Source organism: Amphiprion ocellaris, chromosome 16 (genome assembly GCF_022539595.1).
Source record: "Amphiprion ocellaris isolate individual 3 ecotype Okinawa chromosome 16, ASM2253959v1, whole genome shotgun sequence".
Taxonomy (NCBI): Eukaryota; Metazoa; Chordata; class Actinopteri; family Pomacentridae; genus Amphiprion; species Amphiprion ocellaris.
In genome coordinates this window covers 15,196,671-15,219,909 of record NC_072781.1, presented here as the reverse complement: position 1 = coordinate 15,219,909, position 23,239 = coordinate 15,196,671, and the positions used below count along the sequence as shown (strand labels likewise).

The following is a 23,239-nucleotide window of genomic DNA, read 5'->3' as shown; positions in this document are numbered from 1 at the left end:
ATTGCCCAGTAGCAGCTCTACAGTAACCACACTGCACCCCCCCAGCTTCTCCACAGCTCATCCATGTAAACCTTGAGCAAAGCACGCCCTGTCAAGTTTCCCTGCTTGGTGAGCACTGAAGCAACGCTCACTGGTTAACTGTTGTCAGAGATGGCAGAGAGGCTGTATCTGGAGTGACTGCAGACCTCCCCCCTAAGTCAACAGCTCTTTCTGTGTAATCAGCTCATGTGTAATCAGACATGTTCGCTACATTTCCACAGTGTATATGCACACAAACGGTACGGACAACGTGTGCGTAGGCCTTAAGCTTTTTGTCAGACTGAAAGCAGTGAGTGAGTGTTTTGTTAGGTCATGTGTGATGTGCCATCTGATAGGTGTTATGAGTTGATGCGGAAAGAAACTCTGCTATTCAGATAGAGTTTCGCTAGTCAGCGTTATATTGCGTCCAAATTATACAGCCTCTGAATCACCTCGCCCACTTGACCAGAAGGGGTTGAGAGGATAAAATTTCAAAATAATTCAAGCACTATAAAGCTACTAAATCTGGAGTACTGCCGTATCTGCCAGTCCTAGCCACTGCAATCTGTAGGCACTAAAAGCAAGTAACTGACTTTCCACCAAGGCCTGCTTAAAGGGAATCTGAGAGGGGGAAAGGGGAATAAAGTGTGTCATTTCTGATACAATCCACCAATCTTTTACAACAAGCCAACATAAAAAAACAACTGCTTATGTTTTGTAAGAACAGAGTGGCAAAAGCTACCAAAATAATTTCAGATTTATCACTGCTGTTCTGTAAAACGCTCAAATACATCTAGAATATGGTTGGACTGAGGTTTTAGTGAGAACGATAGGTGAATGTGGCCAAAATAACTGTAGAACGGTTACAGACTAATGAGGCCTACTGAGAATGTGTAGTTAATAATACATTATAGTAATATCTGATCATAGTGAACATTTAATTTGAAGTAAGAGGTACATTAACACTAAATCTTGGTTAACTACTTCAAACCATGTGACTAAAACATAAATTTAGTTGCTAATTTGAGGCTTTATATGTCATTTAGAGCTCTGAAACAAGCTGATTATAGTGCTGCTGGTTTTATATATAAATAATTTGGTCCAAAAACTTTCAGATGAGTTGAGGTGAGCTAACACAAAAAGAAAAAGGTACATGTCTAGAATAATTGGATTAGTTAAAAGGATGCTTGTACTGCCCTATCTTCTGTACTTGTAGTCATTTTAAAAATCTCAGAAAATACCCCTGGCAATGTCATAATGATGCCAGCTTCAACGCTACATGAGTGGAGCATCCAGTCTTTTAGGAGATTAACTAATATTAGGGACTAATGTTACAAACATCTCCATCTCTTTGTCTCCCAATTTTGAGTGCAAAAGGTGGTGAAATAGCCCTTTAATAGAGCATCCTTTTACCTTTACAACTCCACCTGAGAATCTTCAGTTCCTGAAACCACTAAATCTGTCGTATGTACACGTGTTCAGGACAGAAAACAAAAAATAACTGAAAATGTGCTACCTGGACAGAGCAGCCACACTCATAACTGTGACTGTTCACATACTGTACTTTGTGTTCCATATTTACAACTCAAACTTCCCCACTGCCATCTAGTGGCCTTAATGAAACTTTCAAATCAACTTAGTGGGTTGAATCATTGTCTGGTCTTCACCTCCACAGAAAGCCTTTACTGCTATAGATTGTCTGATTGCTTAAAATAACTGGTGTGAAGTACTTCCTAGGACTATTACATGTATTTATAATATAGCTGTTGTACTATAGTTTCTGTTAGAAACTGCTTCTGCTCTGCGGACAAATTACAAGTCTAAGTGTCATTTTGAACCAAAGACCCAAAAACATTCTCAAAATCATCATTTAAACTGTTAGGTATTTTTAATTGCTAGAATAAAAAAAAAAATAGATCAGTGGTACACGGAAATCAATACAGTAAATTCAAATCACTGAAACAAACATGGCTCTCAGTTATGTTTGTGAATAATAAAGTCAATACCACTGATGAACAGAATAGAGGGATGATAAGAGCACCCCAACATCAGAAGAAACAATGATTTAAAAGCAAAATTCCTTGAGAATAGTACAGAAAAGGCTCCTTAGGTCCTAAACTTTGAAATGGAATAAAACATAATAAATACACAGTACAAAACTCTGCTCTGTCCAACAGTGTTTTCTTGTAATGTTAAGAGAAAAGCCCAGACACACCCTTACTACATATAAATGTGGTCAAAGAAGAGCTGACAAAACAAGCAAGCATCCATGTGATCCGTTAAAAATCAATAGCGTTTTCTTTCACATAAAGAACCTGTCACGATGGATGGCTGTCAGTTATCTATAGGTAAACAAAAATTAATGTTACAAAACAATGACAGGACATCACATCATCATTTGAGAATTAAGTCAAAACAAGCAAAAGGGCCCAACACACACACTGGCTTTTTAGCATTAGCTGATGGCCTGCAGCCACCTAGTGGCTATAAGTAATAATGTCACATGGATGTCGACCACTACAGCCTGATGTGACAGCTGGGAACATATTTTACTGGCTGCAACAGCTCCGCTAAACTGTTAATTCAAATCAGCCATCAGTCTTCATTGCAGACTAACAGCACGCTAAATGAAAGTGCCAGCTCAGCTCTATGGATCCATTCTTCTGTCTGGTGCCGGCAGAGAGACTGTTTACAGGAGGGTGGGGGCTGAAAACTGATATTCCTGACCACACAGGTACGGTACAGTTCAAGTGGGAGGGACAAGACTGAGAAGGTCACTCAGTCACTGTCAAACTTGATTGAGTTGATTGTTGTGGAGATGGCTCCACCACGGTAGCTTCCTCTCTTCTTCTTCGTCTTTTCATGGCGGAATGACTTGCCTTTTGTGAACCTGAGCACGTCGTTGGCTTTCTGGCCCCAGTCCCCATTCGCTCCGAGCTGGAATAGCAAACACACACAAGGTGAGTAAATTATTGGGCCAACCCTGATGTGCATGGCTGCCGTTAGAGCACTTCAAGTGGCTGCTGAACTCACCTTGGCATCAAAAGAATTGTCTGCAAGACGGGGATCCACATCTATTTGTTCCTCAACTATTCTGCGAAAGGGTACGTTGGAAGACTGGAAGACAGAGGAACTTCAAATTATGACAATAAGTTCATCCAGCAGCCATCACTTGTTTTGACACTAAATCCAACACGCAGTGGCAATTTAGGATTAGGTGCCCATCCCAAGTTACAGGTCTTACCTTCTTACTGGCTTTTGGGAAAGTCTGTGGTGTGGTTGTTGCTTTCTTGTTTTTTGGTGTCTTAACTTCCGTCTCTTCCTCTTCGCTTTGTGATGAGTCTTCATCCTTTTTTCTCTTTCCCTTGGTACCTGCAACAATCAGCAGCTTTAACAACTGTGTACCACTAAACCTAACAACACTTAAAAGTACAGAAACGGTAAAAAAAAAACAAACCAAAAAAAACAACTAAGAATTAATTAGTAATGGTGTTTATGTACAAATATGTTCTCTGTAAGAGAGCTACACCATGTTTAGTATGGTTGAGACTTACTATTTGTTGTGGGGGTGGTGGGTGCAGTGGCTGCTTTGCGCGGTGCTTCCTCCTCATCTGATGAACTGTCTGAGGAGCTGCTACTGCTCTCTTTAGGTTTAGCTGCTCGGGTTGTCTTGGCCGGTGCAGGAGGTTTTGCAGTACTCTTACTGGCCTCTTCCTCCTCTTCAGAGCTGCTGTCACTGGATGACGACTCTGCTGGCTTTGCTGCAACCTTTGCTGCTGCAGTGGCCGTCTTGGGGGTTGCTGCCTTGCCGTTGGTGACAGCAGGCTTAGCAGGGGCGGTGTCCGTCTCTGAATCAGAGCTATCTGAGGAGTCAGAGCTGCTCTCCTCAGCTTTCTTTGTTGTAGCTGCAGGAGACTTTGTGGCGCTAGCAGCTGCAGGTTTCTTGGCTGCTGCAGGGGCTTGTTTCTTGACTGCAGGTTTGGTTGGTTCATCCTCAGAGTCTGAACTGTCACTGTCAGAGCTGCTTTCTGCTGCTGCACCTGAAACAGGCTTTGAAGCAGGAGTAGCTGGTTTAGCTGCTGCTGCCGGCTTGGCTTTCACTGGTTCTTCCTCATCCTCAGAAGAGGACTCAGAGCTGCTCTCTGCTGCAGCAGGCTTAGCTGCAGGTGTAGCAGGCTTTGAGGCTGGGGTAGCTGCTTTACCCGCAGCAGGTTTAGCCTTGACAGGTTCTTCATCCTCAGAAGAGGAGTCAGATTCTGAGCTGCTTTCTGCTGCTGCAGCAGGCTTAGCTGCAGGAGTAGCCAGCTTTGAGGCCGGTGTAGTAGGTTTAGCTGCTGGTGCCTTGGTCTTAGCTGGCTCTTCGTCTTCAGAGGAGGAATCAGAGTCTGAGCTGCTTTCAGCTGCAGCAGGCTTGGCTGCAGGAGTAGCAGGCTTTGAAGCTGGGGTAGTTGGTTTGGCTGCTGTTGGCTTGGCTTTAGCTGGCGCTTCTTCATCCTCAGAGGAGGAATCAGAGTCTGAGCTGCTTTCTGCTGCAGCAGCAGGCTTGGCTGCAGGAGTAGCAGGCTTTGAGGCCAGTGTAGCAGGTTTAACTGCTGTTGCCTTGGCCTTAGCTGGCTCTTCGTCTTCAGACGAAGAATCAGAGTCTGAGCTGCTCTCTGCTGCTGCAGGAGGTTTTACAACAGGGGTAGCAGGCTTTGAAGCTGGGGTAGCAGTTTTAGCTGCTGGCTTGGCTTTCACTGGTTCCTCCTCATCCTCGGACGAGTCGTCTGAATCAGAGCTGGTCTCTGCTGCCTTGGCTGGGGCTTTAGAAGCAGCAGCTGGTGGTGGAGCTGCAGTTTTAGCGGAAGGTTTTGCTGGAGCCTCGTCTTCAGAGCTGCTGTCTGAGTCTGGGATCAAACACAAATACTGTTTTGAAAGTTTTGCAGACAGACAAGAAATTACTGTAGCACAGCAGGTGTTAGAGTAGACATGATATTTAGGTCGTAACTGACAGTTCTTGCGACAGATGTTGAGTACTAGCCTTGATCCCACCACAACTTGGTAGAAGAGCCAAGAACAGTTACATAAATGAAAGGAATTAGGAGGTATTACAAGAAATCTATCAGTCTTACAGAAATGCTAAGCTCAAATGCTCAAAATCTAGAGTGTAGGAGTCTCCTACCTGAGCTTGAGGACTCGTCCTTCTTAGCTGGGGTAGTCTTGGCAGGCGTGGGTTTAGCAGGTGTCACCTTTGCTGCAGGTTTCTTCACCTCTTCTTCCTCCTCTGAACTTGAGTCTTCATCTGAGTCGTCTTCTTTAGCAGGTGCAGCCTTAGCAGGTGCAGCCTTAGCTGGGGCAGGTTTGACTGGGGCTGCCTTTGCTGGAGTGACCTTGGCTGCAGGCTTCTTGGCCTCCTCTTCATCTGAGCTCGAATCTGCACAGAAATGGGTAAAAAGAAAAATATTTTTTACACATTGAGCTTTGCTTTAAACTTAGAAGAAACTGACAGGTATTCTTGATCATTACCGGAGCTCTCAGAGCTGGACTCCTGCTTCTTTGCAGCGGGTTTGGACACAGCAGGTTTGGCATTAGTCACTTTTACAGGTGCAGGTTTGGCTGAGAGGATAACAACACAATTAGATGTTCCATTAAAGACACCAAGAGTTCAAAGTGTGAAAGGTGAGAACCTCTTACCAGCTGCTTTCTTCTTCTCATCCTCATCACTGCTGTCATCACTGCTGTCTGAAGAGTCACTCTCCTTGGCCTTGCTGGCTGCTGGTGCAGCAGGAGCTTTCTGGATTGAAGCAGGAGGTGGAACTGCGCTGTACGCTCCTACCAAGACACAAGTAGCGGTTCAAGCATCGTTACAAATTACACGGCATCTCAAAGCAACTATACAGTATTGTAAGCACGGGATGGACCAGGTAATCAGCTCTTGACATAATTTGCAGCTAGGACACACATTATAGAGAGTCATGGCCAGGACAAAAATGGATGGAAAAAGAATGACAGAAAAGACTCAACATACTGCAATAAAAGTATGCCAATAATTCAACATATTTTTCACGTAGCTGTTACACTCGAGTATATCAGTAACAGGTTAAAAACAAATGAAAACTTTGCTGAGACTGATGAATGATACTGAGTGCAATGAAACCTCCTGTTATTCATTGGTATCTATAATGCCTCACAGTGCTCCAATACTGCGCAGTGTCTAGCAACCACTAAGCATACAATGGTTAGGAAAAAAGTACAAAACCACACCTGCTTTGGGTTTTTTGCTGGGAGGAGCCTCATCTTCAGATGAGGACTCTTCACTGCTTGATTCAGCAGCAGCAGGAGTTGGAGCTGCTGTCTTCTTTACGGGGGCAGGTTTGACTGGAGCCTAGAAGAAAACAATAAATTATCTACTAGTGTCTGATGTACATATTTACTATCTACAATTGACATTGGATTCCAATTGTGCTACATTATTCTAAACCATGGAATAAAGACAATCAGTAACATGTTATTATAAAAACATTTGACTCCCTGGTATACCTTGGCTGATTTTTCATCTTCAGAATCTGAGGAGCTGTCTTCACTGCTGCTGCTCTCCTGCTTCTTCTGAGCTGCACCCTTGGCAGGAGCAGCTGCTTTTGGCGTAGTGGCTGCACCGGCTTTGGGTTCTGTCATGCCGAATTAGACAAGGTTAGATGACAAGCACATTTCCATTTCAAGTTTAATTTTAGTTTATAAGAATTGTATTAATGACTTATGGTTATTAACTCACTTGGTGCAGCAGCTTTGGCAGGCTGTTCATCCTCAGAGTCAGATTCTTCACTGCTAGAGCTGCTGTCCTTTTTCCTTTTGCTGCCTGCTGCAGCAGCAGGAGGTTGCTTCACAGGAGCCTACATACAGAAACTACATTTTAGTAGCCCAACAACCAAAGTCTTGCAGCAAGGACAAGGTCTGGCATGAATATTTAATTTGGGTATTTTTTCTTACCTTTACAGGAGCCTTTGGAGGAGCCTTCTCCTCTTCAGAGTCACTTGAGTCTTCGCTGCTGCTGGATGCAGCTTTAGCAGCTGCTGCTGCTTTAGCAGGCACTGTTTTGGCTAAAATGTACATCATAAAGACACGTTAAGTGATGATGCTGTTGAAGGTTTCTGAATGACACATTACGGGCAGAATCCAAACAGTTTTATCAGTTCTCTGTGTCCAATATGTTGGTATTACCTGCTGGAGCTGCCGTAGTTGGTTTTGCAGGAGCTTTTTCATCCTCACTGCTTGACTCTTCGCTACTGGAGCTTTCTGGACTGGTTTTTGCTTTCTTAGCTGATGGACCGTTTGTAGCTTCAGCATTAATGGGTGCTTTTCGTTTCTTGGCTTCAGGAGACCTGTGAGTCAATTGAATTTATTTAGTCCAATTACCACAAATTTGCCCCAAGAGGCTTTAACAATCTAAACAGTATGCAACATCTTCTCCCAGCAGAAACCCTTTAAAAAGTAGAAGAAAACTTTCGGAAGAGTAACAGAATTTTCCATTTAAAGGAAGGAGAGTCATGCAATGTTATGTTGTGCATACAGAATAGACCAACATACATCTGTGGAAATACTTAATAGACCACTCTTTTCTGTTTTGCCGAGTCCAAGCCAGTTAGCGATGGGTGTCTTGCAGTATCCTCCTTTGGTAAGCACCAAGCTGTCTAATTGTCATAATAAATATTTCTTTACTTAGGCATTGCTGAGTGATCATTTAGCTTGGATTGTCTGTTGACTTTACATACAAACATACTGACTAATGCACCAAATAAATGGTGCAAAAAGAAAATTAAGCCATGTAGTGTAAATTTTAAAATATTTACAATCTTAACAGATCATTTCAAATATAATTTATTGCATGCAATGAATTGTTATAAGCTATTTTTTCAATGCCTTTTCAGAAGATTCCTTAGCAATTTAACAAATACGGTAAAATTCAAACTAAAACATTTTTGCTGAAGCCTGTTGAGTAGAGTTGGTAAAGAAAACAACAGGTGGCCTAAAGATTATTTCCAAAGCTTTAATAAAATTACAAGATGCAAAAATGATAGATGTATAACATATCAAGATCTGGAAAAACGCAGGGACATGAAAAGGAGAATCCACCCTAAAATATAAATCACTTGTCATTTGCAAAATTACACAGATTATATTACATAATATACAGATGAACTGAACTAAGACAGTGTTGATGTCAACTAGTGACAAATCCTGGAGTTAATGGGTAATTTATTATTATTATTGTATAAATCTGTTCTTTAGAAGGACATGCACGTCAACACATTAAGCTAACTTTACTATGTTCCCAAGTTATATTAATGTGAATTTTTTTTTTTTAAAAACACAAGCAATTAAAGACAATGAGCAACTCACTTCACCCAGAAGTTGTAGATGTTGACGAGGCTTTCTTCATTTTGATCTTGTGGATTCTAGAGAGAAACATGAAAATATTTTAACCATTTACTTTCAACAATTTCAAAGTTTGCAGAATTTAACCTTCAGTTGAAGTAACCCACAACAGAGAATTTGTAAGACTCCAATTCACAGTTTAACGTACGTAAAACATGAATTATTACAGGAACATGCAGCAGCTTTGTACAACGCGTGCCCATACACGTGCTAACTTCACCGGTGCTGTACGGTCTCTGTACGTATTTACCACGCGTGTACTCTGTCTCAACTTCATGTCATGCCAGGTGCGAAGACGCAACACCTAAAACTGACCGTGAGTGTAAGCTACTTACGACTTTAGTCTGCTTCAGGAACTGCTCAGCCGCCTTGGTAAACTTGTTTTCCAGCAGAAATGAATATACGCATTTAAATAGATCACTCGGCACCGACTTCTGCGCCGCCATCTTCACCACGCTCCTTCTAGAAGGGAAGGAAGCGCCCGGAATCGTCACTTGTGAGCATGCGTACAGGCACTTAATGACGACGTAAACGCGCTCTTCAGAAATGAGATGGTTGACTCTGTTTGGGAAAAAAATGGCCCACTTTCTGAACCAATTTTGCAGGTTAATCAAACGAGCGGTTAAATGCTAAATAATTCTGTGAACAGTATAATTAAACTGAGTATTTTATCTAAAAATAACACTATGCATTTGTAAGAGTTACAGGTCTAGATTTGAAACATGTTTGGATCCGATGGAAGTCAGAAAATTATGGTTGAGTGAGACCTCTGTAGCTAACTCATTTACTGGGATTTTTGGTTTACGCGAAATGAAATGTGTTAGCATATTAATTAAGTAAAGTATTGCAGAAATCTAATTAGACGTCTTCATGGGTTTAAAAACTCTTTTTAATGCACCGTGCTTCTTATTTTCAATATTTAATTAGCCATGTTGCTGTTAAGACACGCGCATGCTTTATACGTCATCACCAAAGACCTTTCCTGCCCCTCGTGTCATAACATGGTCGTCTTTGAACTGAACACTGTGGCAACGACAGCAACTGATTGCTAACTGAATCGAATCTGCGACTCTAGGATAACTTCACCGGAGCCATGCCTCGGTACGAACTGTCTCTGATCCTAAAGGCGATGCAGCGGCCGGAGACGGCGGCTACTCTGCGGCGGACAATAGAGACTCTGATAGCGCGAGGAGCCGTGGTGAGAGACCTGGAGAACCTGGGGGACAGACTGCTGCCCTACAAGATAGACAAACACAATGAAAGGCACAGCCGAGGATCTTACTTTCTGGTCGATTTCTACGCTGCTCCCAGCATCCTCACCAGCTTTCTGGATCACCTGCAGCGAGATGTGGACGTGGTGAGGTCCACTGTACTGAAGAAGGACGACCGGGTCTCCAGCAGCAACTGCTGTGGTCCCCAACAATAACTGAATGTAAGGGAGGCCTCAGGTGGACACAGCCAAGTGTCATCAGTACAAGCCAAGTATTTGGTTTAAAATGAAACCCACATTTTGGGTTTATGAGCAGGAATTGTTTTCAGGTTCAAGTAGACAAATGTAACAGTTTCATGCATGGATTTTTGGGCTGCTGTTGTTTTTGTCATTTATTCGTATACTGAATCAACAAGTTAAAAATTCCTCTAGAAAAATGGTTATCATATAACACGTCTATTACTGTTGAAGAAGTGATGTCCAATCTGAAAAAACCTAGATAATGTACGATATAAAAGCAAAGTCATCAAACAGCTCATTTTGTCTGTGTAGTTTCTCATTCATCCAGGTCATGGTTATCCAAAGTTGTTTAAATCAATCCAACTGGACTTTAACTGGACATCGTTGAGGAGCCAGACGGGCCTAGGCAATGGTCGTCAGAATGTGAATAACACTGACCACACCTCACAGAGGTTATAAGCTGAGGCAACATCAACCACCACCAGAACTGAAGAAGCCTCTTGGATGAGAGGTGAAACGTCTTCAAGGAACCTTCTTAAAGTCCAGTTGGATTGATTTAAACAACTTTGGACAAACAGCTCATTACTTTTATGAAACCAAGGTTTTTCAGTTTATGTACATTTCTGATAAAATTGCAGCCGAGTTTAAAAAGGTGCAAGCCAGCGAAAGGGCCTGAAACAAATCCCCCTAAAACATTTTTCTTTCCATTAGCAGCTTTTCTTTTCCATAAAATATGAGGCGATTTGGACAGCCACAAGCTTTTTAGTAACGGATAAATCAGTCAATTTAATGTAAAAATCACTGAAACGGCTTAATGTCCATTTGAAAATCATATTTGAGCTGCTACAACCTTCACTGGTGCTGTTCAAAATAACAATGAAAGCGTAAAATGAAAATGGAATTTACCTTTAAGATAGTTCTGCACTAGGACTAATCTCAATAGTGCATCAATATTAGTTTTGATTTACAGTGATGGGAACATTTCAGATACCTGTAGTTCTCTAATACAGTTAAAATTAAAACCATGTTCTTCCTCAAACTGATGTGTTTTGTCAATCAGGATGAACTTCTAGGGTGTATACACTTCCACATTTTGAAAGAAATGAGGTCATTTAATTGAGCTCTTAGGCATCATGGGGCAGGGCAGCAAAGCAAAGGTACTTCCTTGTAGTTGATAAGGTCAGTAGTTAACAAGGAGAAACAAAAGCACACAGTGATTAAAAAAGAAGCTGTAGAGATACTGACACACTTGTACGGATTTTATGACTTGGACAGTGAAAACACAAATCAGGCCAAAGATAAATTTCCCCACAGTGTCACAGGGGCGAACTCATGATTAATGCCAGTATGTCTGAACATGTGTCAGATGCAGTGTACCAATATGCCAGAATAATATGTTGACCTGGCATGGTTTATTGTTTTATATTTGGCTTAGTGCAGATGTGTATTATATAGGCAAATTAACATAAATACAAAAAATATTCTTATGTTTAAAAAAGATGATAATTTTTCCTCTGGTAATGGTACACATTCATGTTTCAAAAAGGAGTCTATAGATTTTTATTTTTTATTTTTACTGAACAATGTTTTTCTGTTTTTGTATTACAAAGAACAATGCAAAATACCATTTACATTACATACTGCACAAAGCCAATCTTTTTCTTCAGCATCACATCACATGCAAAAATAATGACAAAAGGCCACACTTTTCTTCAGCCCTTTTTTTTGAACATCTGTGAAACAAAACCTTAATCATCATTTAAACTAAAGTGGCATTATACGGGGATATCCACTTTTATATGTCCTTCGTAGAATGTTTCTTGCACAGTGCATATCTTTTTGATAATTCTTAAAGACACACCTTTAGTAGATCTTAATAAAAATGTTATTGATTCAAAGTTGATATTTGACTTTTCAGAATTCTGAAATGACATTTATCAGTCGTGCTCTAAAATGCTGTCAGTGCGGCCTTGCAGGGACCTCATTAAAATGTGTCCTTAACCTTCTGTTTATGGAAATCACGCTGTGCTGACTGTACAGCACATTAACCCTATGTAACACGTGTTCCCTTTGTTTTACAGGTTTCACTGCTCATATCCAGGAGATTCGCTGTGTGATGCTTCCCCTTTTGACCCTTTTTCATAGCAGTCAGCCTGCATTTGGATGTAATGTCATGTTGTAATAAACTACTGTTCCTGTCCTATTTGCAAGTTACTTTTTACATTGGACTCCGCATGATGTAGTCATGCGATGGCAATTTCACTTCCTGTTTTCATTCCAGTTTTAGATGTGGTGTATGGGCAAATTTTAAATTTGCCATTCAGACTTGTTCAGGGCCCTCTGACAAAACTTGGTTATTAACTAACTATTGAGCTGTGACATATCTGCTAAACTTTTATGATTTGTCCTCATGAGATCAAATTAAACAACCTTGCATGACTTTAATATTGGAGGTTACCACAGTGTTTTTCTTTTCTTATGCTTGGCGAGCTTCATTAGTTGGCTAAATCCAGGCTAGAGATGACTCAACACAACAAAAATGCCATCAATGGGATTTGTGTTGTGTAAATTAACCTTTGATCAGTCAGGCTTAATCCCAGCATATTAGGGACGGGTTAAGTTTAGTTTTTAGAAACTACAATTTAATCTTAGTCTTTTTTATTCCTGTAGAAAGTACATTTTATGTTTAAAATGATCAATTATACAGCTTAGGGTTCAGTGGTGAAAAATAAAGCTGAATATATGTCATTTTACACATTTATTTCAGATATTACAAAACTTTACTTTAACTCTCACCTGCTACCGGGCCTGGTAATTATATAAGTGTTTCAATGAAAAATCGGCTTTCAAATGTTCTGAAATGATCTCGATCTTTGATACTGAATGATCACATCGGCTGAGGGAGCAGTCACATGCCTGAGCAGTCAGCTGACAGTGAGACATCATAAAGGCACCAACACGCCTCAGTCTGCATTGCAGTGCTCTCAGTTCTCCGGTCAGCTCGCTTCATCCGCCGACAAACCAAAACAGACGAGCCGCAAACCAGCGGAGTCATGCTGCTCCTAACCCTGCTTTTCGTGTCTTCAGGTAACAACAACATGCCGTGAAACCTATGAATGCTGCTTTGTACATTAAAAATGACATGATTCGGACAGTTGTCAGCCCACAATGAATGTTATTTGGTTGTGTAACTAAGTGCGTTTCAACATCAAGACGCGGAAGCGTTTCAAGTAGCGTTAGCTTTTGTAAACAAGTTCATTTTAGCAGCGAACGCCGCCGTATTTCAATTATTATTTTATATAAGAAATAAACAGAGTGCTTGTGTTCATTCAGTTATTTTGCTAAATATGTGATAAATGTGTAAATAATCAACGTAAGGTGACTCTTCGACCGTGTGCCTTTTGAGGTTTGAAGGCGTTATTGTTGGCCCGCTAGCCTCTGTTGGTAACGGCTGTGCTAACGTTAGCCTGCTAGCTAGCGCATGTTGGCTAATTTGGCTAACTCATTGCTACTCATAGATAAGCACTTCTTATTCTATGTAGGAACAGCACCGTGGGCTAAGTTATCTGAACAGAGAGTTAGCCGACATGTTAGAGGTAGTTTGTGTTGTGTTTTCATATCAGTATCGGTTGGTGTTTTTACATTAGACCTATCTTTCCACCCTCTGGGCTTTGAGCAGGTTATGTACAGTACGGGTTGTTTTGTTGACCTCTGCTTTTCTTGGAGGAACTGTAGATGCGACCTGCTAATCCAACAGCTTTCATTTCAGGTTTTCACTTAAATGCTGGTGCTTTTGAAAGTTTGCTTTCGGTTTTTGATTCCAAAGTAGGTTTTTTTGGGTAATGATACCTACTTTGTCTTCTTGTTCACCTTTGATATTTCTAGCTTTACAACCCTGTTTTATGGTTGTGTTTGAACAAAATTGGGTCAGTGATATCACCAAGTTATCTCTGCAGTGAAGTTATGCATAACTTAAACAACTAGGCTGTTCATACCGTTACATATTATTTACTTGGTCTTGTGACAGTTGGGCTATGGATCTGGAATCAATGTTTTTTTTTTTTTTTTAACCTCTTATCAGGACAGAAGCTGTATTTTAGAGCAGCTACTTGCAATATTGTTACCTTCAAATAATGACATTTGTACTTTGTGTATTCAGTCCTTATCTTCAGTTTGACTTTTGGTCAAAAACGTTTGATACAATACAAAAGATCCTTTGCACATTTTTGAATGTTTTGTTGCCGACATTCCTCAATGGTGCTTGTCTCGAGTTTAGAGCTTAGTCATATTGTTTACTGTGCGTTCTTGTAATCTTTGGTTACTAAGTTGAATGGATGTGTAGCTGCTATATTGAAACAGTTTAATCCTGTTAAGGTGACTTGCTGTTCTTGAACAAAGCAATGTGAATCCTATTTAAAGCCTATAATGCTTTTCAGTGTCATGTGATGTTGATCACTCGCATAATGATTAGATTTCTGTTTCAGAATCACAAACATAGGAAATGAGTCAAATACAGGTTTCTAGATGTCACCATCATATCTGCTGACTTCTTCTAAAAGTGAATTTTTTTTGTCTGACTTATTTTTGTGCTGTGAATCATTACATAGAGCTCTTTAGAAAGATACATGTAGTTTCTGCTGCTGTATATTTCCTTTTAAGCTGTAAACAGGTTGAGTCACCATAAAGCCGTGTGCAGAGATGTCCTTATTGGAACAACCGCTCTGCAAGAGAACAGCTTGTTATTTTGTCTGACTGCTCATGTGACTCAAGTGGAGGGTGGGAGTGCCCTGCCTGCACTGTGGTGGGTGATTGAAAGTTTGTCTGTACCGCCTGGCCTGCATTGCCTATTCTTGACCACAATCACCCAAAGTCCACTCACTGGATCCTGATTAGTTAATATCCTGAGTGGGTAAACTTGTTTTTTTCCCTTTTTTTAGTTTTGCTTTTATTCCCCCTAAGGTAATTTCTTCATCTTAACAGCATTTTAGCCATGTGTCCAAATGTATTTTTTGTTCTTGAATGTGGACCATTTTTCTCAGCCATAATTTAAGACCTTTACATAAAAGACAGGAAACGCTGCTTCGGACAATTAGGTGCTTTCCCACATCTCTTTTTCACTTCAGTTTCAACGGTGAACTGAATATTTACTGCTTTTTGTGCATTGATCCAAAAGACACCACCATTAATGCTCACTTCTGCAATTGTGATTCATGTGTAAATAACAAGTTCCCCTATATGTCTGGGAGTTTTTGACCGGTTTTGACAGGCTGTTTTTTGTTGGTTGGTGGTGGGAAATCATGCCAGATTTAGAGGTATATGATAATTCAAATTTGCAATTTACGTTAATAGGATTTGATGTTTTTACCCAATAGGAATTATATCACAGTAAGGCAAGCGTATTTACCTAAAATGATCACAATGATTGAATTAGTTTCAGACTTGTAGGGAAAGCCCACAGATTTTTCTTGACTTGCTTAACAATAGTATTCACCTGTATTTTGTTTGCTTTGGGAGGCTAGATAAGGGATGGACAAAACTTTTTTTTTTTTAAATACCTTAAGAGATTTTCAACATCAGAATTCAGTGTTTCGTGTTGAATAGGCTTGGTAACTCTGAGGTAATGAACTAAGTATGTATAAAACCACTTTTTCATTAGTTATCAAATGGAAGGCACATTCAGTAGCCCAAATATGGTATTTGATTAAAGAGAGTTCAGAGATCTGGTAATTTTGAGGAATTTTTGTTTTGTTTTAGTTTTTAACCAAAAATGTCTGAGAACAGACCTTTTTATGTATTTTGTGTAGCTATTAGTTATATCAAAAATCAATATTTGGAGGTCTCGGTGGAGTTGCTGAGTGCCTTTTAGGATCAAATAACATAGTCATGGTTCCATAGGCTTCCAGAAATTGAGCAAAACTAAGTAAGTAAACTACTACAAGACGACTGAGTGCTTTTTTCACATAGTTTCAGACTTTGAAAAACCGTGTTCAAGATGGATTGAGAGCACGTTAAACCCTAAATATCGTTGTAGTTCACCTTACATGGACAATCAGAATTTGTAATATCTGTATGTGCCTTATTATCCACATCAGCAGTAATAGCATATTCAGAAAAGTGTTATTGTCATTTCATTGCTATCTGGAATGTATTGTAAAGCTTTCTTACAGGTATGAACTTTGACTTTGGTCTACTTTGCAGCTGTAGCAACTCCTCTGCTCGGCACTGAGCAGTGTGCTCGTGGCCCCCCCTACTGGTGTCAGAATGTAAAGACGGCATCCCTGTGTGGAGCTGTGACTCACTGTCAGCAAAATGTGTGGAACAAGCCTCAGATGGTGAGAAACTTTTTTTTTTTTGTTTGCAAAAGTGACCAGTGCTTTTCATATAGTTTTTCTCATTTGTATTTTGCAGTACTCTAAAAATACTTTTCATTCACATACCTTATTGTCTGGCTTCAGAAAACAGTGCCATGTGACTTGTGTAAAGAGATACTGATTGTGGTGGAGCAAGCACTGAAAGACAATGCAACTGAGGTAAGATGGAAAAAAATCTATGTTGAGATAATTTTTGATAAGCAAATAAGTAAACTGCAAATACATCAACATTTAAAAAGACTGCTGGAAGACTGATGTCTGCATTTTTTATGATCACAGGCTGAGGTTCTTGGGTACCTGGAGAAGGCCTGCCAGCTCCTTCCTGATCAAGGTTTAACTGCAGAGTGCAAGGAGATGGTTGATAACTACTTCCCCATCATCATGGGGATCATCACTGGGGAGTTGGTAAGCATCATCAACTAAACTTGTGCAAGTCTTGGATGGTCATCAGTTTAAATATGGATGGGAAAACCTGTTGTGAATGTCCAGGGTTGTAACAGTTTTCCAAAACAGCTTTAAGTTTGGGCCACCGCAAGTTAACCTTTAACTACACAGTGTTTACATTTAGAACCATATCTGATGTCTCAAATATGCTGTAAATGGTTTGCAACAGATCTTTCTAAAGCTAGTTGTAGTTGGGTTTATCTCAGACTGTTAAGTAAATGGCCCATCTGCCCTTTGGTGTTTTTGTTTTTTTAAAGGCAAAATAGAAGTGGCTGTGTGAGCAAAGTGCAGCCAGCTGAATAAGGGCTATTGATGGGGAAGTGAGCGTACGTCTAAATAGGAACAGAGCAGTCATTGTGTAATACTGAAACTTATGACTAGGATCATTTGGTGTAGTTGTCTTTGTCTTAACTCTCACCTGCTACAGCAACTTTGGGGACCAAAAAAGACAATTCTTTCTTCACAGTGGTTTTTCTAGTTGAGTATTTCCTTACTCAGTTTGACTGTGCATATAATACAGGTTTCAAAACTAGGGGTAATTAGGTTATTTATTTCTGATATGTGTAGAAGGCTTTTTAAGTAAGGCAATGAATAAAGGGCTTATAATAATTGGCAATTTCTGTGTTTTTAGGAGGATCCTTCTGTGGTATGCGGCGCTATCGGACTTTGTCAGTCTCAGCAGGCAGCCCTGGCTAAGGTTCACACCCAGGAGCAGCTCATGTCCAATGAAATACCCCAGGTTGACCTTTCCCAACAAGTGGCACCCTTCCTCCTCAATGTGCCTCAGCTCCTTTATCCTCAGGAGAGCCCCAAAGAGGAGGCCCCCAAGCAAGAGACTCAAAAGCAGGTATACTGTTTAACTCCTTTCTGCACCCACATAAGCGGCATTATGGCTGGTTCATGGTTTTGGATCTGCTAAACGATGCAGACTTTGAACAGAGACAGTGGAAGTGCATGCAGGTCCGTTTATACTACAATTGTCTGGCTTGTGTTTGTCCAATATGTTTCAAATTTCCCCTCGCATCAAGCACGGAAAGACACAGGGCTTCTGTGGATGTTTCTGATGGGTTATTTCTGACTGAGTGCTTTTTACAGGATCTTCACTGCAAAGTATAGTAGGTAGTTCAGTGTGTCAGTGATTTATTTCTGGAGAATTTGGAACTTCCCACTCTATGTGGACACCAATGTAAACCATGTACAAATCATAGCAACTACTTCAAGTGCAGCTCTTTTAATGATGAGTTACAAAAATGTGGACAACAGCAAATTTTCCTGTACTACTTCTCCTCAAAAGAGTAACACATTGTTTTCAACATGGTTGTCTGCAGAAGGGTCTACACAGGCACTTATGGACTTGGGCAGATGACCAAATAAATTATACATATATTATTTGGTCTTTGTTCTCCACCTGGTGTTGATGTTACTGTCTTCCTTTGGCTATTGCTCTTACCTTTCTTCCCCTTAGGAAAGTGATGTGGTGTGCCAGGATTGCATCAAGTTCCTGACTGATGCTCAAGCAGAAGCCAAGGCTAACTCCTCATTTATTACCTCGCTTATTGCAAATATTGAGAACCAGTGTGACCTGTTGGGGCCAAGCTTGTCTGATATGGTAAGTGTCCTACAAGTATTGTAAGAAATTTTGTCAATTGCACATTTTCTTTGTCAATAAAATGAAAATTCCAACATTACACTGTGGTGTAAATGAACTGTATTTTACCTTCTTACAGTGCAAGCAGTACGTTGGCGAGTATGGTGAACTTATTATTGAGCAGCTCATGTCCATGGTGAGTCCTCCACCCCTCACCCATTAAATCCTTTACTGTTTTAAACAAAGTTAAGAAACCTTTTTTCACATTTAAGCCGCATTGTGACTTGGTTGGTCATTATATTCTAATACTCAATGGCAAGCTTTATGATCTAGTCATTAAAACTACTGCCTCTGATATTTGTATGTGCTAGTGGTGCTAAATCCATATTCAATCTTACAGCACCACCTAGCCTGCTGACTTCAGTTTTTTCTCAGCTTTAAATCGCTTACTTTCTGTTTTAATTTTTTCCTCCTAATTTTTGTTGTTTTTTCCGCCTGTGTTCCTTCTTTGTTTTCACCTCTCCATCCATGTCATTCTGCTCTGTTTTTTCCCTGCTCTGGGTTTTGTATGCTGCTCCTCAGGAACAGGTAGGTCACTTTGTGTTCAGCCTGTAGCCTTTTAACCCTTAGATCTCGCTTTATGTGCCGTCCACTTGTAGTGCTACACACTGACACTGTGCATGTGAATGTGACCTGATTATGAGCGAGACTATTTTACCTGAACACTGCTTGTTTGGTTAATGACTTGACATTTAAATAACTGTTGTAACACTGCAGAAATGGCCACATTACAATTTTGTTTTGTTGCTTGACATCAAAAGAGCATGCAGTCACTTACAGTATGCTTGGATCTTGTGACGTGCTTGACTCAATTCAGTTTTATTTATATAACGCCTCGTAAGTTGTCTCGGGGTATTATAAGGACAAGAACCTAACAATATTATTTCTTCCTTAGTTTACACTTGTCAACTAAGAGATGCACTGGTTTTTAGGGACACTGAACTTGCTGTAGTTTTGATTAACACTGGTTAATGATGTTGGATGCCTCCTGTCAGCAGTACAGGAGTCTACATTTTTGCCACTATGGGTGTATGTGTTTGTTTGGTACTGGTGGAAAGCTGCATTAGATGTATTTTTTTTTTGGTAGCATACAAAGTTCTGCATATTGCATGAGTGGCAATGTTATGGAATGGTATGCTGGTTACACACATTTTATGCTAACAGCATGCAATGTGGCCATTTTTTTAAACTTTGTATCTTAAAGTAAATATCTGCTTCTGTCTTCAGCAACCCAAGGATTTGTGTGCCCATGCTGGCTTTTGTGATGCTATGAAGAAGTCCATTCCCATGCTGAAGCTTGAGGCTGCCAAGACTGTACCTGCTGCCAAAGTTTTACCTGCTGCCAAGCTTTTCCCTGCCACCAAGATGGACTCTGCTACTGAAAAGTCTACTAAGGTAAGTCATGGATTTTATTCACTGGACTGAAACATTGCTAAAAGATTTTTTTTTAAAAATTCTGTTCTATAGTATAGTATTGTACATGCTCACAAGAGTGTGTCGATTTGTGTTCCAGCCCATGGTTCGTGTCCGTGACTCCCCAACATGTGCCATCTGTGAGTTTGTAATGAAGCAGCTGGAGAGTATGCTGGAGGATCAAACAACAGAGGTGGGATGTGTTTCACTATACCTGTATGACCATAAAGTGAATTTACAAAACTGTTTCTCTCACAGTGTTGGTGCAGTTAGTTCTGCTGTGAAGCTGACCTGTCTGTCTTGTGTCAGGAGGAGGTTATTCAAGCAGTGGAGAAGGTGTGCACACTTCTGCCCTCCACGCTGACTGCCCAGTGCAAGGACCTGATTGAGACCTATGGTCAGGCCATCATTGAGCTGCTGGTGCAGCAGGCTGACCCCAAGACTGTCTGCACGGTGCTGGCACTGTGCAATGATGCCAGCCGTAAATTTGTGTGTAAGTTCTACTGACACCACTCTCTATACTTTGGAATACCCTGTCACACGGGAACCTATTGGGAATATTGGTAGTACAGTCACAGTACATAAATGCAAAGACGTTTAGTCCACACAGCACAGATGTGTTGGGCTTTTATTTCTGTAAAAAATATTATCCTGTGTGAGGAACCCTGATGCCAGACTGCAGCATAATTTCCCACATTTAAACTGCAATCAGAGCTGTTTTGCTTTGCTAAGTTATCGTGAGGTATCTCTTCAGAAAGTGCTCTGTTAGGGAAGAGTTAAGTGAGGGATTTATATCCAAAGCAAAATGTGTATTTGTATATATAGGCAATAACACTGACAATTCTCTGCAGCTGCACTTGATCAGCCTCGCTTCAAGGCTGGAGGCTACTGTGATGTGTGTAAAATGGCAGTTAATTACATCGATGGCATTCTGGAGAAGAACGCTACCGAGGCTGAGATTGAGGAGGCAGTGATGAAAGTATGCAATTTCCTGCCTTCCTCTTACCGGGCCGAGGTGAGTAGCTGTATTTTATTACCTTGTGTAACCTTGTCTGTCCTCATGGGACAGCTTAGCATCACTCCTGTGTGTTCGTGTCGACAGTGTGACCAGTTGGTTGAACAGTATGAGCCGATTCTTGTCCAGCTGCTGCTCCAGATGCTCGACCCAGACTTTGTGTGCATGGTAAGGAGTAAATTATTTATTACCAAATATTCAACAATAATAAGTACTAGTGTCTGAGCTGTATTCATTTGTGTGCAACAGAAAGTGGGAGCCTGTCCTGAAGCCGTGCGCAGGCTGCTGGGAACAGAACAGTGCAGCTGGGGACCTGCATTCTGGTGCAAGAACATGGAGACAGCAACTCGGTGCAATGTGAGTAGTTAAAGTAAAATTCTTCAAAAAGGTTTGGTAATATGAGTTAGCTTTAATGCTGTGACTCTTCAGTGACTTAATAGTAAACATTAGTGATAGAGGTTCCATCTATGCTAATACATTTTCATTTTAAAATGCATAACTTTTGCATTTGTGACTAGGATCCGCACTATAACAGTGTCTTACAACCCATAGTGCAGAGACCCGTTTTTAGTTTGAAATCTCTTTGGTTGCGTTTCAGTCTGGAAATCTATGGTCTTACTTTTCATCATTGCCATTGTTCTTCAGTAGTATTTTGTACAACTAGCAACCAACCCCCTGCATCACCGACACCTACATTCCCAGTGTATGTGAATGGTTGTGCTATTCCTTTTCAGGCGTGTTGGTATGCTTAGAGGTTGTTTTTGAAACAAATATGAAATGCTTGTTCAGACAGATGTTTTACAGTGAAAATGTATTGGTGTGGATGTAGTTCAATGCTGCTGTATTGCATATCGTAACTGATGCTTCAAAATGATTGTGTAAACTCCTTTCATTCAGCGTTCCTTCCAGAAGCCTGTCTAACCAGTTGTTTCTGTCTTTCAGGCTGTGGCTCACTGCAAACGCCATGTGTGGGTATAGAGAAAGAACAGCACACACTGACCTGTAGGGAATTAAAAGAAAATTACTGTAGTGCTGCTTCCCACTTGTAATTTTTGTCCTGTTTTCTCTTTAACAGACATACACAACTGCAATTTATGTTTAAATTAACTTTGATATTTTGAATGATGCCATGGTGGAAAGGGACTGGCCTTTTTTTTTGTTTTTTGTTTTTTCCTGGGGGGTAGATTGGGGAGTGTGTGTGTGTTACTGTTGGCAGGGGAGGAATGATTACATGTACATTGGCCAACATTTCAGCCTGTTACTGCTTGACAGAGCAGGAGTCACAAAGCTGCATTATTGGGCTTGGCAGATTTGCACCATTTGAGCTGTACTTACCTGTATCGCTTGCTGGTTTGATGAAAGTAACAACGCAAATTTTAGTTTCACACTTTGAATAATGTAGACTAAGCATCAGATTTCTGTTGTTCTAATGATTTTTCAGCCTCCTCCCCAGCGACATTTTCATCTTCTCCCTGAAAGGTCTGATTGCAGATCCAGTGTATTAAAGACTGGCATTACTTTTAGCAGAATGTCTGATCCTTGAACAGATTTATATTTTGTAGACAGACTTGTTGATGTTGTTTTTATGAGCTGATATGGAGGTAACTAGTTGGACTGTACCTCCCATTGTTTGCACTCTTCCTACTGTTTGTAAATTAGTGTGTTTTTAACACACAAAGCTTCTCAAATTCAGATGTCTGCTTCAAAACCTGGGCCAACTGTCAGTTGATCTGTAAACTTTTTAACAATTAAAGTGATCCCAATCCACTCCAATTCTGTTTGTTTGTATGTTTGCATTTCCATCACAGGCTACAGTAGGTCATATCTTCAAAGAGGCACTTAGTTTAATTGATTTCACTATATAAAAACTAAAAGGCAGAGGATGCTCTGAAAGCTGATGGAAAATTGAACATTTTAAAGTGGCTTGCAGTAATGTAAATTATTTATTTGCAGTTTATCAAGGCTGTTTAAAACTCTTCAAGTGTTCAGAAGACACGGAAATCGGCAACATTTCCACAATAACAAAATTGAGTTAAAATAACATTTAACACTATGTACCACAACATATCCCAAATTGTCATCCCTACAATCAAGAAGCCTTGTTCAGCGTGTCTGTTTTACCATATATAATTATGTTTAGATAATTAAGAAGCAATCTGAATAAATGAATGAGGAATCAACAACTGCAGGTGCTTCCACACTAGTGCTCTGCGTGGTACAAATAAACAATTAACCGCCAATCATACTCTGCTGCATGTATGAATCTAATTTCAGTGTGATTTTGAGAAAGGGTTCAGGAGGTTCAGTCACAAAGACTGCAATTGAGTAGCAATTCAATAAGAACAGTGACTAAAGTTACATCTGCATTTAGATCTATGGGAAAGACATCAGTAAACGGGATCAAAAATTATAACTGACTGCACATTTAATGATCATGATGCTCATACATTAGTGTGCCAGAAAGGTAT

At 40.4% G+C, this 23,239-nt stretch overlaps 3 protein-coding genes across 3 annotated transcripts; 2 read left to right on the top strand and 1 right to left on the bottom strand.

Moving 5' to 3' along the window:
• Positions 1 to 1,887: 1,887 nt before the first annotated feature.
• On the bottom strand, positions 1,888 to 8,922 carry nolc1 (nucleolar and coiled-body phosphoprotein 1). Its single transcript, XM_023281601.3, has 14 exons — positions 8,766 to 8,922; positions 8,395 to 8,450; positions 7,216 to 7,376; positions 6,985 to 7,094; positions 6,770 to 6,887; positions 6,538 to 6,665; positions 6,262 to 6,382; positions 5,692 to 5,829; positions 5,524 to 5,613; positions 5,180 to 5,431; positions 3,573 to 4,904; positions 3,263 to 3,390; positions 3,052 to 3,135; positions 1,888 to 2,955 (listed from the first exon to the last, which is right to left on the bottom strand). The coding sequence occupies exons 1-14, from the start codon at positions 8,874 to 8,876 to the stop codon at positions 2,797 to 2,799; spliced, it is 2,988 nt and encodes a 995-aa protein (XP_023137369.2). The 5' UTR covers positions 8,877 to 8,922; the 3' UTR covers positions 1,888 to 2,796.
• Positions 8,923 to 9,404: 482 nt separating this feature from the next.
• On the top strand, positions 9,405 to 12,325 carry mrps6 (mitochondrial ribosomal protein S6). Its single transcript, XM_023281637.3, has 2 exons — positions 9,405 to 9,862; positions 11,962 to 12,325. Exon 1 carries the CDS (start codon positions 9,524 to 9,526, stop codon positions 9,854 to 9,856), a length of 333 nt encoding a protein of 110 aa, XP_023137405.1. The 5' UTR covers positions 9,405 to 9,523; the 3' UTR covers positions 9,857 to 9,862; positions 11,962 to 12,325.
• A 482-nt stretch (positions 12,326 to 12,807) lies between these two features.
• On the top strand, positions 12,808 to 22,544 carry psap (prosaposin). Its single transcript, XM_023281592.3, has 14 exons — positions 12,808 to 12,967; positions 16,079 to 16,212; positions 16,336 to 16,410; positions 16,531 to 16,656; positions 17,327 to 17,542; positions 18,161 to 18,304; positions 18,423 to 18,479; positions 19,571 to 19,738; positions 19,857 to 19,949; positions 20,066 to 20,249; positions 20,608 to 20,771; positions 20,859 to 20,939; positions 21,021 to 21,128; positions 21,714 to 22,544. The coding sequence occupies exons 1-14, from the start codon at positions 12,934 to 12,936 to the stop codon at positions 21,747 to 21,749; spliced, it is 1,620 nt and encodes a 539-aa protein (XP_023137360.2). The 5' UTR covers positions 12,808 to 12,933; the 3' UTR covers positions 21,750 to 22,544.
• Positions 22,545 to 23,239: the final 695 nt, after the last annotated feature.

Bases quoted from the DNA above. Each gene is read 5' to 3' on its own strand.
- psap (XM_023281592.3), top strand. From the start codon at position 12,934: ATGCTGCTCCTAACCCTGCTTTTCGTGTCTTCAG. The intron at 19,950-20,065 runs GTGGGATGTGTT...GTCTTGTGTCAG, and splicing joins TGGAGGATCAAACAACAGAG to GAGGAGGTTATTCAAGCAGT. The intron at 20,940-21,020 runs GTAAGGAGTAAA...TGTGTGCAACAG, and splicing joins ACCCAGACTTTGTGTGCATG to AAAGTGGGAGCCTGTCCTGA.
- mrps6 (XM_023281637.3), top strand. From the start codon at position 9,524: ATGCCTCGGTACGAACTGTCTCTGATCCTAAAGGCGATGCAGCGGCCG.
- nolc1 (XM_023281601.3), bottom strand. From the start codon at position 8,876: ATGGCGGCGCAGAAGTCGGTGCCGAGTGATCTATTTAAATGCGTATAT. The intron at 6,383-6,537 runs GTATACCAGGGA...GTTTTCTTCTAG, and splicing joins AAGATGAAAAATCAGCCAAG to GCTCCAGTCAAACCTGCCCC. The intron at 3,391-3,572 runs GTAAGTCTCAAC...TGATTGTTGCAG, and splicing joins CACCACCCCCACAACAAATA to GTACCAAGGGAAAGAGAAAA.